The 16,740-nt window shown below is 37.2% G+C and overlaps 1 protein-coding gene across 1 annotated transcript in view; it reads left to right on the forward strand.

The window, feature by feature from the left end:
- The window catches only part of fras1 (Fraser extracellular matrix complex subunit 1), a 133,561-nt gene that overhangs the window by 61,862 nt on the left and 54,959 nt on the right, over positions 1 to 16,740 (forward strand). Inside the window, exons 17-24 of the mRNA XM_073839522.1 lie at positions 84 to 224; positions 790 to 930; positions 2,698 to 2,865; positions 9,326 to 9,466; positions 9,577 to 9,720; positions 11,514 to 11,669; positions 14,902 to 15,048; positions 15,122 to 15,268. Coding sequence (XP_073695623.1) covers positions 84 to 224; positions 790 to 930; positions 2,698 to 2,865; positions 9,326 to 9,466; positions 9,577 to 9,720; positions 11,514 to 11,669; positions 14,902 to 15,048; positions 15,122 to 15,268 — 1,185 coding nt within the window. The remainder of the gene's footprint in view (positions 1 to 83; positions 225 to 789; positions 931 to 2,697; positions 2,866 to 9,325; positions 9,467 to 9,576; positions 9,721 to 11,513; positions 11,670 to 14,901; positions 15,049 to 15,121; positions 15,269 to 16,740) is intronic.

Genomic DNA, 16,740 nt, shown 5'->3' on the forward strand with positions numbered 1-16,740 from the left:
TTTTAGAAAGTGCTACGCACCTTATATATATATGTGTGCACATGCACACAATATCTTCTAACATGTTTTATATCCTTTTGTAGCTTGTGACCCTTCCTGTGCGACCTGCCATCCTGACAACCCCAGCTGCATGAGCTGCCCCCCTGAGCATGCTCTGCATCAGGGAAAATGTGTACCACAGTGTCCACCACAGTATTACAAGGATGACCGTGGCCATTGCCAAGGTGAAAAGTTTTATTTTACTCTTTTAATATTTTGTTTAACACCTCCATGTAGGTGTGCTGGCAACCGCAAACTCATAAATCTCTTTTCTAGCGCATTGAAAAAACATTCATTCTGAAACCAATTTTCTATGCCAGGGATGATTCTTTGGAAAGTTTCCCTGTCATTTGGAATCGGTCCCTTGAAATGTCTTACCTACGTTTTCTCAGCAAAACCACATGGGTTAGAAAATTGTCATGTCTGGATGTCAGCTTGATGCATGAGTTTAAAATGATATATTAATACCGTCAAGCCTAAGCCTGTGGTGTACAGTCCATTTGCGTTTATGTTTTTGGCAGGCTTTTCTACCTACCCAGCTCATAAGAAAGTCCATACGTTATGGTAGTTAATGATTGTAGCTGAGTGCTGAGAGGACTTTCTGAAGTAGCAAAACAACCACAGTAGTTGTGTTTTTGCTAACCAGCTGGTACTGAAAGGTTAGAGTTTGCAGGAGTGTTTTTTGCTCTCATCTCATGGTGGATTTCTACTAAGCCCATCTCCTGAAGTAAGCCTCTGTTGTTCTTCCAGCCTGCCACAGTTCGTGTGCATCCTGCTCAGGGCCAGCTGTGTCTCACTGCACCTCCTGCTCAAAGTCTCTCATCCTGAACCAAGGCCAGTGTGTGGAGTCCTGTGGAGAGGGCCTGTTCTCCAGAGGGGGACACTGTCACAGTACGACTGCATTCATAAAACTCTGATATTCCTCCCACTGTTACATAATAATGCGGTGAAACTGGGTCATGATAAAAGAGGGTAGATCATAGATGAGCTGCCCTAAAGAGTTCTATGGTAATACTTAAAAACGATTCGATTCGACCGCTCACTAAATGATGCAATACATCATTAAATATCGATTTTAAATTTGGTCAGAATTTTAAAGAGACCCACAGCTAAAGGGAGTGACACGTTTCTTGTAGTTGAGTATAGATAGATAGGTAGATAGATTGATAGAAACATGGATACATAATAATTTGCATTGTAAGGTTGTGTGGAAAGTGAGGAGTTTTGTTCACTAGGGGTTATCTATTACCTGTAGCCGTTTAAGTGTAGTTGTCCCCTGCCCCGGTGTGTCAATCAGTACTGCATTGCGGGTGAGTGTGTGTGTGTGTGTGTGTGTGTGTGTCCTGAATACAGATGACTTCCCTGACTCTATGTAGCGATTTAGACTGTTTGTTCATAGAAGTGTGTGTGTGTGTGTGTGTGTGTGTGTGTGTGTGTGTGTGTGTGTGTGTGTGTGTGTGTGTGTGTGTGTGTGTTGTAGTCTAGACTGGACATATGTAGGTATGAAATGTATCCAGACTGGTGAGGCTGTAGAAAGTATTAAAAATATACACTAACGTTCAAAAGATTGAAGAAATTGATACTTTTATTCATGAAAAATGTAATAATGTAATAATAATAATGTATAATGTTACAAAAAATTTCGATTTCAAACAAAAGCTGCATACTTTATCAAAGAATCTGAGAAAAACTGCATCACAGACTTCGTTGCATCACAGTTTTAAAAAATTCAATAACATTTTCATAATAAGAAGAAATGTTTTTGAGCAGCAAATCAGCATATTAGAATGATTTCTAATGGATCATGTGACACTGATGTGATGCTTGAAATGTAGCTTTGTCATCACAGGAAAAAAGTAACATTCTAAATTCTGTTATTTTATGATAATATTTAAATTTTTTTACTATTATTACTCTTGTTGTTGTTTTTTAAATCAAATAAATCCAGCCAAAAATGATATATTAATTACTGTCAAGCCTGACCTGTGGTGTACAGTTCTTTTGTATTTATGTTTTTGGCAAGCACTTTTCTACACACCCAGCTCATAAGAAAGTCAATACATTATAGTTAATGATTGTAGTTGAGTGCTGAGAGGACTTTCTGAAGTAGTGAAAATTTAACTTTGTCATTACAGAAAAATAAATAAATTCTGTATTTTATAATAATATTTAAAAATGTTACTATTTTTACTGTTTTCAAAAAATAAAATAAATCCAGCCATGATGAACATATAAACCTTCTTTCTAAAAAAAATATATATAACCAAAAATAAATAAAAATAAAACTTTGGTTTCATAGTTTTAGAGTGGTAGTGTACTAAAAATGGCTTAATGAAAATTGAAAATATATAAAAGGTTTGTGTGTGGGTAAGTTTTATGGTTTTGGGAGGATAGAAATATTGTTTGCTCAGTTTGAAAACAATAGTAAATGTAAAAGGCCCAACCATGATTAATGTCTGTGAATGTACCTCGTGGTCCTCTTAAAAAAGCTGCTTTAAGGCGTAAATTGTCTAATTATATTCATGAGGTATAAAATTAAATGCCTAAAATTTAGGTTTAGTCTGAAACTATTTTACACAGAATAAATTAAGGTCAATTAAAGTCAATGAGATGTTTCCTTTTTAAATTTATTTTTATTTTTTTATTTTTTTTATTTAGGGTGTCATGCATCATGTAGGGTCTGTGTGGGTCCGGACTCCTCAGATTGCATGCAGTGTGTCAAACAAGAAGAGGTTCTGCAGCCTCAGAACGGACATGTTTCTCACGGGTCCTGTATGTCTGCCTGCAGGCCACAGCATTACCTTGACGCAGACAGGACCTGCAGAGGTAAGCAAACAAGAAGACATATTCTTACATTTTTCTCTGAAGATGAAGAGATCATTTTTAATTCTCAGTAGCTCCCTGATTATGAAGTGATGGCAAGATAAATACTGGAAAAAAGAATGTGCATGCCATCGTGTTGAGTGACACACTGCAGGTTGTTTGCACTAGTTATTCCCAATGTCTTAATCCTTGTTGACTGAAGATCTGCAGTTCACTCACGATACACCAGGGCTGTTGTACAGGATGTTCAACACCCTGTGGAGAACGCTGTTCATTTAAAATTTAAATCCTGACCAAGTCCTGCCAAAAAGGATTAAGAATGACATTTTTTGAAAATTAAAAAGAATAAGCTGATCTTTCGAAAAAAGTGCGGTGTGGGCCGTCATACAGCAACACAGAAATTAATTACACTTAAACTGTATGACAACATCTTCTTGTAGTTTATTCATCAAGGCCTGCAGGCTTTCTGTTGTACCACCAACACTTCACCCCCACAGCACTAAATACAATTTACAGTTGCTTTTACAGTCACGTTGAATGGTGTCAGAATTTTACACCGTGAATCATTTCTGTATTTATGATGTTCCCACATGCTGAGGGCTTCACAGGGATGGAATTCTGTCTCCAGTCCGTGTCAAATGTGATGTATAAAACTGACCGTGAAATGCTTTGCTTTTTTTTTTTTTTTTCTCAGAATGCGATCAGCTCATAATTTACAATTAGTTTTAGTTGGTTAAAGGCATAGTTCATCCAAAATTTTCAATGTTTTCATTAATTACTCACCCTCATGTCGTTCCAAACTCATAAGGCCTTCGTTCATCTTCAGAACACAACTTAAAGGTGACATATCATGAAAATCTGACCATGTTTAAGTGCTATAAATGGGTTCCCGGTGCATCTACCAACCAGAAAGCATGAAAAAGGACAAGCGAGTAACTTTGTTTTGGTAAGCTTTTCTCTGCAAGCATGTGAAAAAATTACTCGCTCAGATTTCGTTCCCCCAGTGACATGGTAAGGGGATCTTATTATATAACCGCCCCTTAATCTGCACGTTTACACCCACAGTGCCGCCATTCTGTTTTCGCAAGCGACAACAGTACCAGTTCTAACATCATAGCAAATGTTCAAGCAAAGCATGCAAACTATTCCGTCACTGGCTGCACAGACGAGCAGAGAACACTATTTAAAGTCCCAGCCTCAGAGGAGATAAGAGAGCAGTGGATTTATTGATTTATTTACTGTATATTGCGCTGCTGCCACACAGATCTAATATAAACATGACATTTCTTTCCCGGCTGTTTTTGCTTTCCCACCTTCACAGACATAACCGTGCACTGTTTTTGTAACTCATGTGTGTTTTAAACATGAACTTGTGTGTATTTGACAGTTTAAGCGCAATAAGACATGAAAGAGAACTTGGTTTTAAAATGCATGATTTCAGTACGATAGACATGATAATCAAAACCAAACAGATGCTTTTTGGTAGATTATCTGAGGTACGAGCTGTATTCTCAAAAAAGGGGGTGGGGAGCAGCAGCTCATTTGCATTTAAAGAGGCATGCACGAAAACAGCGTGTTTCTGCTTCCACTCAAAACAGGCAAATTCAATATGATATAATTAATGATCTGTGGGGTATTTAGATCTAAAACTTCAAAGACACATTCTGGGGACACCTTTGACTTATATTACATTTTGTAATAGGGGCATAATAGTAGGCATGGGCATTTCTACTCATATTTCATTTCGAGTAATCCACAGGTTTGAGAAACAAGTACTCGATTAATCGGGGGTGGAGTTTAAGCAAGGGGTGGGGCGTTTGTGTTTCCGGTTTGTCTCTAGCCCGTAACTTCTCACAGCCGTAACCAATCAAATATCAGACTACCGCCCAAATACCAGCATAACCAATCAGAAAGAATGAAAGTAGTTAAGTTTTAAAAAATGCATTTTTAGAGCCAATCGATTGTCATTTACATGCACGATCGTCGCTGATGGGTTCGAGTAATCGATTAATCGAGTACTCGTGCACATCCCTACATAATAGGTCACCTTTAAGATGTGTTTGATATAATCCAAGAGCTTTCTGACCCTGCATAGACAGCAACGCAACTACCACGTTCATGGTACTGTCGTGAATGTGCGTCGAAGACTGAAATGAAAGAGAAGAAATTGTTGAATAAAGTCATTATTTTTGTTCTCTTTGCACACAGAAAGTATTCTCGTAGTGATATAAAATTAAGGTTGAACCACTAATGTCACACAGACTATTTTAGTCATGTCCTAACTACCTTTCTGGGCCTTGAACATGGTTAAATATCTTAATTTGTGTGAGTAATTAATGAGAGAATTTACATCTTTGGATGATCCCTTTAACCTAGATTAATAAATGCTTTAAAATTATTGTTCACCGATAGTTCATCATACTGAATGCATTAACAAATTGTAGACTGTAAGTTCGATAAAAAGTAATGTTTTAGATGATTTAGAAGCACATCACTGAATGTAGTGAGAAAGTGGCTGATGGGCTGTTAATTCAATGGGTCCACTGTCATGAAGCTCAATGCTACAACAACGACAAGTGCCTCTTTCTTCAATGAAGACCTTTGTGTTGAGCCAGCATGCTCAGACAAAATGTTGAGCTTCCTCAGGGCTACTTGTCTGGAGTGTGTGTGTGAATGAGTGTGTGTGTGGATGTGCTGATGGATCAGATATCATGCAGAGGAAATTCCAATCTGTAAATCCCTCTAAAGCCAGTCTCTCTACAGACCTCTATATGTTTGTGTGTTAGTCTCACTCAATAGGGAGTCGAGAGCTATAAATAATTAGATTGGAACGTGACTATTGCGTGATCTGAAAGCAAGAGAAAATGAATTAAAATAGTTGAAATAGTTAGAAATATCATGGAACTAGCTTTTCTAAGCACAAATTCTGTATCCTTTCTCAGACTCAACTACGGTGTGAGTTTAAAAATCGATTAAAAGTGCATTAAAGAATTCAGCACATCACTGTGAACCTCCAGAACTGATGTACCATTCCTAATATCCTGGCTTCATTTCAAAACACAGCCCATGGGTTTAAAATGTCATTTAAAAGAAAAATGATCAATAAGTGAGGCCTTTAGGCATTTTTATTGTGTGTCTTAGAATTGCACTAAAAGAAAGCTTAGCCCTGTCTCCCATTCACTCTATAGAATACAGATTGCCTAGGTTAGTATTTAGCACACCCACTATTCTTCTTTGGGGAATGTACTGAATTACGGGGTTAGATGAGACCTTTTGTTCTGATTGACAATGAAACCTGGCTGAACACACAAATAATTTAAAGACAATCAGATGATTTGGGTTGCAGTGGAGGATGGCTGTTGACACCTGTGTCCTAAGGGCATTACTCCAATTCGAGGAGATTGTCAAGAGCCTCTGCATGTTTGTCTCTCACATTTAATCCGGTAGAGTAGTGGAGACGAGTCCAGACTTCACACCCGTGACAGGCTTTCCACTGCTTTCATTCAGCTGTGTGCACATGGCTCAGCTCTCTGACGGACAGCCTCTTTAGAGCAAATGCATTTTGTCTACATATATAGCTTAAAGGCAGATTGAGCATCATTCTTTAAAAACTGCTGTCCTGAGCCCTGTGTTGACGTCAGCTCTGTGGAAGTGCTCATCTATGAAAGTGTTGTGTCGATATTTTACATTTATGTAAACTTTTATTGAAACATCTTTTAAATGAAGTCTTATATGCTCAACAAGGATGCATTTATTTGATTACTAAACAGTAAAGCAGTAATATTATGATTATTTAAACTTTTTATTTTAATATAATTTTAAGATTTTTGAATTATGTCAATTTAGTGCTAAAGAAAAAAAAAATTTTTCTGACTATTATCCTGTTAACTGTCAGTTTCTCTTGTTGAGCATAGACCTGAAAATAACATTTTCAACTTTCAACTGGACCACAAAACCAGTCACAATTTTTTGAAATATGCTTTTATTGTATTATGGTTTATTAGGATGGGACAATATTTAGCCAAGATACAACTATTGAAAATCTGGAATCTGAGGGTGCAAAAAAAATCTAAATATTAAGAAAATCGCCTTTAAAGTTGTCCAAATGAAGTTTTTAGCCATGCATATTACTAACTAAATGTAAGTTTTGATATATTTACAGTAGGAAATGTACAAAATGTCTTAATGGAACATGATCTTTACTTAATATCCTAATGATTTTTGGCATAAAAAGAAAAATCTAAAATTTTGACCCATACAATGCATTTTTGGCTATTGCTACAAATCTACCCATGCTACTTAAGACTGGTTTTGTGGTCAACTGTTATAAATTTTGAATGGTTTTGAGCTTAAGTTTGGTCTCTTTTTAAAGAAGACACTTGGCAGTTTATTGTAGAAATAAAAAAGTTATAAAAATGATATGACACAAGTGTAAGCATGAAAATACAAAATTTAACGGTTTTATAAAAAATGTATATTTTACAAAACATGTTGAACTTTAAAACTGCTAGAAAATCTAAACCTAAAATCTGAACAAGTTTTGTTTAATATTTGAGGTTAATTTTTAAAAAATGAGCTTTCAGTAAGATTTAGTTTGAGCTAGGTTTTCATTAGATGACCATCAAACCTCATTAGTGAAAATACAGGCGCCATTATACAGTACATTCTATATATGATTTGAGTTATTTGAAACATGTTGTTCCATACTTTTCACAGTATTTTTGAAGTAGACCACATTCAGAAGTATTATGGGCAATTTAAGCTCTAACAGACACAGAAAAAACATGCGGAGAGAACCCTGGTGTCACGTATGTGGTCTATCCTGTCTTCATGAACTCTTGCACAACACATTCTGGACTTCATTCCCCACAAGCCACTGCACCAATCACTGCACACACCTGCTCCTCGTTTCCCACTGCACTGATTGCTGCACACACCTGTTTCACATTGACTCTCATGCATTTAAGCCACTGACACACACACTTCCGGGCGAAGTCTTATTGTTCCATCTGGTCTTTATTTCCGAGCGTTTCTTTCCGTGTTTGTTTTCCCTGTGTTTGATTCCTGGACTCCTCCCCGTGTTTTGATTCTCGCTGCCAGCCCTGACCTTCTGCCTGTGTTTGACTACTCTTTGGATTATCCTCGTTGTTGTTGTTTGCCGGTGATTGACCCTGTCTGTTTACCACGCCTTCTAAATAAATGCTGCAAATGGATCCGCAAGTCTCCAGACCTCCTCTGTCACAAAGGGTAATCCAAAGAGTAGTCAAACACAGGCAGAAGGTCGGGGCTGGCAGCGAGAATCAAAACACGGGGAGGAGTCCAGGAATCAAACACAGGGAAAACAAACACGGAAAGAAACGCTCGGAAATAAAGACCAGATGGAACAATAAGACTTCGCCTGGAAGTGTGTGTGTCAGTGGCTTAAATGCATGAGAGTCAATGTGAAACAGGTGTGTGCAGCAATCAGTGCAGTGGGAAACGAGGAGCAGGTGTGTGCAGTGATTGGTGCAGTGGCTTGTGGGGAATGAAGTCCAGAATGTGTTGTGCAAGAGTTCATGATGACAGGATAGACCACATACGTGACACCTGGACGTGTGCCATAGTTCATGCTGCATTAAAAATGGAGAATCAATAGCTTTTTCTTTATATTCAATACACTTTTACACCTTTAGACCTTTTTTTTTTTTTCAAAAAATACAATAGATGTTATCTTTTGATAAACAGTTTGATAGAACTCGTTCTATGACTCTGATGAGTATCACAAATGAATAAATTACAGTTGCTCTGTAAAACATATCAAAAATCAGTCACCAAAAATGAAAACTAGTCTTTATGCTTTCAAACGATATATAGTTTGGCAAGATTATTTTAGGTTTAGACTAAGATATTACTGTTACAAACATGTAATAACAAGTGGGCCAGTGACAGTTAACAGTTTAATCTTGAAGACAGTTGATTATTATTTCTGTGGAAACCAGTCTTCTTTGATTCTAAAAGTTCAAAAGAAAAGTAATTATTCGAAAAATAAATATTTTGTATCAATATAAAAGTCGTTTTACTAGATTAGACCCTTGTTCCTCGGCAGGGATCGTTTAGAGCCCTTTAAAATTGCATTTAAACTGCATTTTGGAAGTTCAAACTCGGGGGCACCATAGAAGTCCCTTATATGGAGAGAAATCCTCAAATGTTTTCCTCATAAAACTTTCTTTATGACTGAAGAAAGAAAGACAAGAACATCTTGGATGACAAGGGGTGTGTAAATTATCTGTAATTTTTGTTCTGGAAGTGAACTACTCCTTTAATGCATCCTTGCTATATAAAAGTATGGATTTCTTTAAAAAATCTTACCGATGTCAAACAATGTTTACTGATGTTTATGTTATATTGGGGTAAATGGTACAAAGTTTCAAATTGTTCACAAGACTATGACTAATATCGCTTTCTCCCTGTTTTTCTCTCTCAGAATGTCACGTCTCATGTTCAGGCTGCACTGGTGGAAGTTTCCAGAATTGTACTTCCTGTATACGGCCGAGTGTCCTTTATCAAGGGCAGTGTTTTGACAAATGTCCCCATGGTTTCCATCTTCAGGACCGTACTTGCCAAGGTGCTTTTGGATGTTATTCTGTTCTGAAGCCCGTTTCCTTGTGGATTGGTACAATTCAATAGATTCTTTTATGAATCTAATATTGTACTCATTATTTTGTCTCCCTTCAGCCTGTCATCCATCATGTAAGGAGTGTACAGGGCCATCTCAGGCTGATTGTTCTGCTTGCCCAGTCCACGCCAGTCTCCATAACGGCTACTGCCGAACCAGTTGCCCTGAGGGCCAGTACCTGAATGCTGTGGGCTATTGTATTGGTGAGTGAAAATCAATCTTCCTAGATTACCAAAACATGCTTCCAAGTGACACCTTTGATCTCAAGTCATTGCACCAGCTTGGGTTTAAGGTGTTGGATGGGTACATTTTGCCTTCAGGGGAGGATTTGGTGTTCAAAGGGCATGTCAGCTGTTGTTACAAAGTCAATGGCAAGAGTATGGAAATGGGGCAATATGTTCAGTCTTTCGTCGAATGTACTCTGAGCCAGTTTTATTTCTAAAATTAGCCAATTCTGTTGTCCTGTTGTTTGGGTCTTAATAAAATGTGGCTGAAGGTTTTGTGCAGTAAACATGAATAGGAGCAGTAAGTGGTGAAAGTGCTTCAGAAGTCCTGGAAGATAAATGAAGTACTATCAGTCAAAACAGGCATAAACACTGTTAAAAAAAAATGAACAAATTGCAATATAAAGTATTTTACAGCAAATTGAAATTTCTTAAACTAAGTACTGGATTTTTGCCATTAAAAAGAGAAAAGGAGGTTCAAATTTCGAATTTGAGGTCAAATTGATTTGATCAAAAAATTATTAGAATTTAAAATAATTGTTTTCTATTTTAATACGTCATGTATTCCTATCATGACAAAGCGTCTTCAGTGTCACATGCGTCTTCAGAAATCATTCGTATATGCTGATCCGGTACCTAAAAAGACATTACTTACATTTTATCAACAGTTGTGCTGCTTAAGGATTTTTGGATTAATAGAAAGAAATTAAAAAGCAGCATTTATATGAAATGAAACTTAATTTAATGCATCCTTTGTTAATAAAATGTATTCATTTCTTTAAAAAAAATGCCCCCAAACTTTTGAATGGTAGTGTGGTTGCAGAGATGTTGACAGCTATTATAAATCTTAGATCACTGCTAGTTCGTAAAACATTTTTCTTAATGAAACCTATTTGGACTGATGTTACCACTCTTTTAACAAAATATGAACCATTTTAAATCATTCATTAAATCATGAAACTTTTCTAAAAACTGGTGTTGTGATGTTTTGTTATAAGGTGACCTATATGATTTATGTAACAATAAAAGGCTTCTAAATGGAAGCTTGAGGACTGATATTGAAATGGCTCAGGTTGGCTGATTTTATGTTCAGCAAATATGTCCTTGCCGTTGTAAAAGTGCTAGTGAAATCATTCAGAAAGACTTTGACATTGAAATCTCAAAATATACGTGATTCATCTGTGTATAATTAGTCGGAAGGACTTGTTAGTGTCAACATGTTGAAATATACAGTATGTTTACAATGTAAGAACATTTATAATAACCTAATTCTCTTTTTCGCAATTTGTCAGAGCTCCTCTTTTTATTATGTGCTGAAGGTTACAGCAGCAGCAGCACTTTTTATTGTTTGAGTAACTGCTTTTCCTCAGAAGATTTCACAGACCTCCTTTTTTGTTTAGATCTTGTTATATGAGTCAATAAAGCATGAACTAAATGTATAATTTAGAGAATTTGTACTGATGCCTCATAGCCTGCATATTATCAGTCAGCCTGAGAAATGAAGCCAACCAGGATTTTCATTGGTTGATATGCATCTCTTTATTATCAGCGCCCTCAGCGTGTCCATGGCAATGAAGCCAGTCTGCTCTCACAGCTGATAAGGAGTGAGAGAGGATATACAGATAACACAGTGTTTACTTTTACACCTTTAGAACATTTTTAAGATAAGAAGCTGATACGATCTTTTTTCCTTCGTTTCCTCTCTTTAGTTAGGGTTGTTCTTATGGATATGCATAATAATAATATATGCTCTCCGTCTGTTTCTCTGTCAGAGTGTGAGGAAAGATGCCAGCGGTGTGTGGCAGACCTGCAGTCTGGCTTTGGCACTGTGTGTTTGTGGTGTAAGGTTCCCAGGATGCTGCTGCTGGGAGATCACTGTGTACAACAGTGCCCACCCAAATACTACCGGTGGCACGGAGCTTGCAAAAGTAAGTTACAATGGAAATAGAACAATCCTCAAATCTGTTACTATGAAATATTACTTATTCTAGAGTCACTTATTGATTTGTGATGAATTTGTGAGATAATGCAATGGCAATATGTGATGCTAAAACATACTGTGAGTTTAATTCATGAAATCAGATTTAGTACAACATCTTTATGAATAAATAATGGTAGTGATGGAGCTCAGATTGCTTATTTATACAGTCAAGCCCGAAATTATTCAAACCTCTGGCAAATTCTGACTTAAAGTTACTTTTATTCAATCAGCATGTTTTTTTTTAAATAGAAATGACACAAACGTCTCCCAGAAGATAATACGACGATGTACAAGAGGCATCATTGTGGAAAAAAATATTACTCATCTCTTATTTACATTTGAACAAAAAGTAGCATGTCCAAAATTATTCATACCCTTCTCAATAATCAATAGAAAAGACTTTATTGGCTATTATAGCAATCAAACGCTTCCTATAATTGCTGACCAGCTTTTTGCATGTCTCCACTGGTATTTTTGCCCATTTATCTTTAGCGATGAGCTCCAACTCTTTCAGGTTGGAGGTTCTCCTTGCCATCACTCTGATCTTTAGCTCCCTCCACAGATTCTCAATTGGATTTAAGTCAGGACTCTGGCTGGGCCACTGCAAAACGTTAATGTTTTTGTCTGCTAATCATTTCTTCACCACTTTTGCTGTGTGTTTTGGGTCGTTGTCATGCTGAAATGTCCACTTGTGCCCAAGGCCAAGTTTCTCTGCAGACTGCCTGATGTTGTTGTTGAGAATTTTGATGTAATGCTCCTTTTTCATGGTGCCGTTTACTGTGATTAGATTCCCTGGTCCACCGGCTGAAAACAGAACATTTCGTATCGTTTAATAATACTTTTCACTGTAGCCACTGGAACTTCAAAACATTTAGATATGGTCTTATAACCCTTTCCTGACTTGTGAGCAGCCGCAGATCCTCAGTGAGCTTCTTTGTCTTAGCCATGACTGTCCACAAACCAACAGCAGAGAGCTTCTGTTTTTCACCTGTTGAGTTGATTAAAACAGCTGTTCCCAATGAATCAGGGTAATTAGGATGCTTTAGAACAGCTTGGACTATTTGGAATGGTATAGAACTTTGGATTTTCTCATAGACTGTGACCATTTGCAAAGGGTATGAATAATTTTGGAAATGCCACTTTTTGTTCAAATGTAAATAAAAAGCTGAGAAATGTTTTTTTCCACAATGATGCCTCTTGTACATCGTCTTATTATCTTTTAGGAGAAGCCTGTGTCATTTCTGGTCAAATAAAAGTAACTTTAAGTCAGAATTTGCCAGGGGTATGAATAATTTTGAGCAAACAGTAAACTCTATGGTTGCAAATAATGACTATTTTGATTCATTTTGGATTAACTGATTATAAAGAAAAAGATTTTTATGGACAAAACTGTGTGATATCGCAACCCCGGCAATAAGCTTATTGAAGTATGTTCAGCACGCAATGATAATTCATCACCTTTCAGCATCATCTAACTGTCTTCCTATGAGAAAACCGTGTGCTGCTTTATTTCCAGCATTAAGTTTTATTATGTAGATTGAGCGTCATCAGTCACACACAGAGTCTAATCTCGGTGCCAGCATCCTCTTTATGCACTGGTTTGTCATTCTACATGATCTCTCAATGTAATATAGCCGGAGCCTCTGTTTTCATAACCCTGATGCAATTACCTGTGATGCTTTGAGTGGCTCCTTTGCTGACAGTGTAGATGAGACGGTGCATTTGTTTTTATTAGGGAGTGTGATGTAGTGCTCGGCTTTAATGCGAAATCTTTTAAGATGCTGATGTGATCTATAAACTATTATGACCTTCTTTAATTGCCTGGTTCTCGCATGATATCAAGGGAGCAAATGTATGTGCGCAAAAGCGTTTATACATGAATGTGCATATATAATGCTCTATGTGCGCTAAAGGCAAAAGACCATTAATGGAATTTACTTGCACTTAGAATTGTCAAGTGTCTTTGTCCTGTTTGAAGGTGATATGTCAAGTTGACAGCAGACTAAAAGTCATATGTGAATGGAAATTTTCCGAGTACAAGTGTAGGTTGTCAACAGTATTTCTTTTAAGTCTTCTGTCTTTATAAAACTGTCGTGGAACGTGAATGTCCTTGGCAACAGCACTGCTTAAAATGTCAAAATTAATACAAATGTTGCTTTATTTTTCAAAGTTCTACTGCTTTAATAACCTTTGTCTAATAAAAGTCCTGTCAAAATCAATTGAGTGGATCTTTGCGACATATTAAATACAACAGCAGTTCACCCAAAAAAATTTTGAAAAATTTTGTCATTAATTCTCACCCTCATGTCGTTCCAAATCTGTAACACCGTTGTTCATCTTCGGAACACAAATTAAGATTATCTTTGATGAAATCCGAGAGCTTTCTGAGTCTACATAGACAGCAACGCAACTGACATGTTCAAGGCCCAGAAAGGTAGTAAGGACATTGTTAAAATAGTCCATGTGACATCAGTGGTTCAGCCTTCATTTTATGAAGCTATGGAAATACAGTTGAGGTCAAATGTTTACATCCCCTTGATTCTTAATACTGTATTCTTACCTTCGGGTCCCACAAATTCTTTAGTTTTCCAGCATTTTTGTATATTTAAACCCTTTCCAACAATGACTATATGATTTTGAGATCCATCTTTTCACACTGAGGACAACTGAGGGACTCATATGCAACTATTACACAAGGTTCAAACACTCACTGATGCTTCAGAAGCAAAAGCCATGCATTAAGAGCCGGGGTGAAAACTTTTGAACACACACAAAAAAAACTTTTGACAATAAATATCAAATGAATATTTAGTACTGCCCTTCAGAGGCTACAGAAGATAGTTGCATGTTTCCCAGAACGCAAAATAAGTTAAATTTACCCTGATCTTTCAGTTCAAAAAGTTTTTACCCCCTGGCTCTTAATGAATAATTTTTCCTTCTGGAGCATCAGTGAGTGTTTGAACCTTCTGTAATAGTTGCATATGAGTCCCTCAGTTGTCCTCAGTGTGAAAAGATGGATCTCAAAATCATACAGTGATCTTTCCCTTTAACATAATATATTACTTTTTATATTAAAGTGTCAATGTAGCCTTACTTACTGTCCTTATATCCAAAGTTGGAAAGCATTTGACGTTATTATCTTTTCTTTTTTCTTATTGCCCTGTGTCTGTGTTCTCCAGAATGCCACTCTTCCTGTGAGGAGTGCAGTGGGGATGGTCCTCACTCCTGCACTTCCTGTTTGGCCCCTGAGGTTCTGGCCCCATCAGGTCTCTGCAGCCCTCGCTGTCCAACCGGATATTACGCTGATGAAAACAGGGTGTGCCAAAGTAAGTACACCATTTCTTAAACTGCATCTGTTTGTCTGATAAGTATTGACAAAATGATTATTGTGTGTTTCAGTGTGTGACACTCAGTGTCTGAGCTGTGAGATGGCAGGTGTATGTACGTCATGTAGAGATCCGGCTAAAGTGCTTCTATTCGGGGAGTGTCAATATGAGAGCTGTGCTCATCAGTACTACCTGAACACCACCACACGCACATGCAGAGGTGAGTCTCAGGCCGGCTACGCTGTCAAACATGGAATAATGTTAATTTAGACTAGAAACCATTACCTGATATAGTCATCCATTATTTAAATGACTGATTCTGTATTGTTAAACTACACTGTTAGTTTTGCTTGCTCATAAACATGCTCTTTGGTTTGTATTCGTTGTTTTATTCATTGCTTTCTTACTGCTCAGAATATAGACATTAAACATTCCTCATATAAAGGCTGGAATACACTACACAGATCTTTCAGAAAGTCATAGTGATAGATCCAGACTCTGATTTTTTAGCTTCAGATTGTGAATTCATTCAGTTGGAGGATCAAACATGCTTGATATTTTGAGCTGTTCTTAAAACACATATTGTTTTCATTAGTCACGTGTCTCCTAGCAACAAGGCGCATATTTCTGTACGAGTTTGTTGTGTTCAGAAAGACTTGAAAGTTTGGTTTTGATGGCCAGTTTTCTCTGTAACCACAAGTGTGTGATGCACAGTGTTTACAAATCTGTCCAGTCCATCAGTTCATTAGATCTAACGTACATACTACTAACAAACTCACACAGAACAACTGGGAAATAGACGATGTGTCCTTTAGTCATTAAAGGGATAGTTCACCCAAAAATGAAAATGTGATGTTTATCTGCTTTCCCCCAGGGCATCCAAGTTTTTTAGATTTTTAACTCAAACCGTTGCAGTCTGTTAGTCATATAATGGCAGTGGATGGGCACCAAACCTTGGAAAGTAAAAAAAAACATGCACAGACAAATCCAAATTAAACCCTGCGGCTCGTGACGATACATTGATGTCCTATGACACAAAACGATCGTTTTTGGTGAGAAACTGAACAGTATTTATATAATTTTTTGCCTTTGATACACAGCAATGTCCAAATCAGCTCAGTATCCTGTGCGTTACTGTAACAATAATCCACTGAAAGGCGAAATGTGAGATGATGAACCCAAGTGCAGTTTATTAATCCAAAGTGTAATCCAAACAAACAATGACGAGACTTGACGTGACTTGATTTGACTTGATATAAACAGACTTGACACGACAAGCAACTATAGACCTTTTTTCCTGAGTAAATGATGAGCGCCGCCATTACCAATTCTAACGTCAGATTGAATGCTTTTCTGTTCCGGTCTCCATAGGAACCCATTCAAACAGTCCATCTGTATTTAATGTAGGTAAGCTTCGTTTCATCTGTACACTTATTAAAGTGAGGCACTGACAAATGACGGTCATTGCGTCATTGCAAAGTGATAGCACTATGGAACCATGTGCTTTTTAAAATCATTTTAATAGGTTTACCATTAGATTATTAGCTCGGAATAAACGCTAATTTGACTAGAAACAATGGAGACCAGAAATGCAAAGAGTCGGACTAATGCTGCGTTCCAGGCTGGTTTTTGAGCCCGTAAATTACGACTTCAAACCATGACTCACGACTTTGTAGTGTTCCAGGCAAGTCA

Source organism: Garra rufa, chromosome 5 (genome assembly GCF_049309525.1).
Source record: "Garra rufa chromosome 5, GarRuf1.0, whole genome shotgun sequence".
In the NCBI taxonomy this organism is placed as follows: domain Eukaryota; kingdom Metazoa; phylum Chordata; class Actinopteri; order Cypriniformes; family Cyprinidae; genus Garra; species Garra rufa.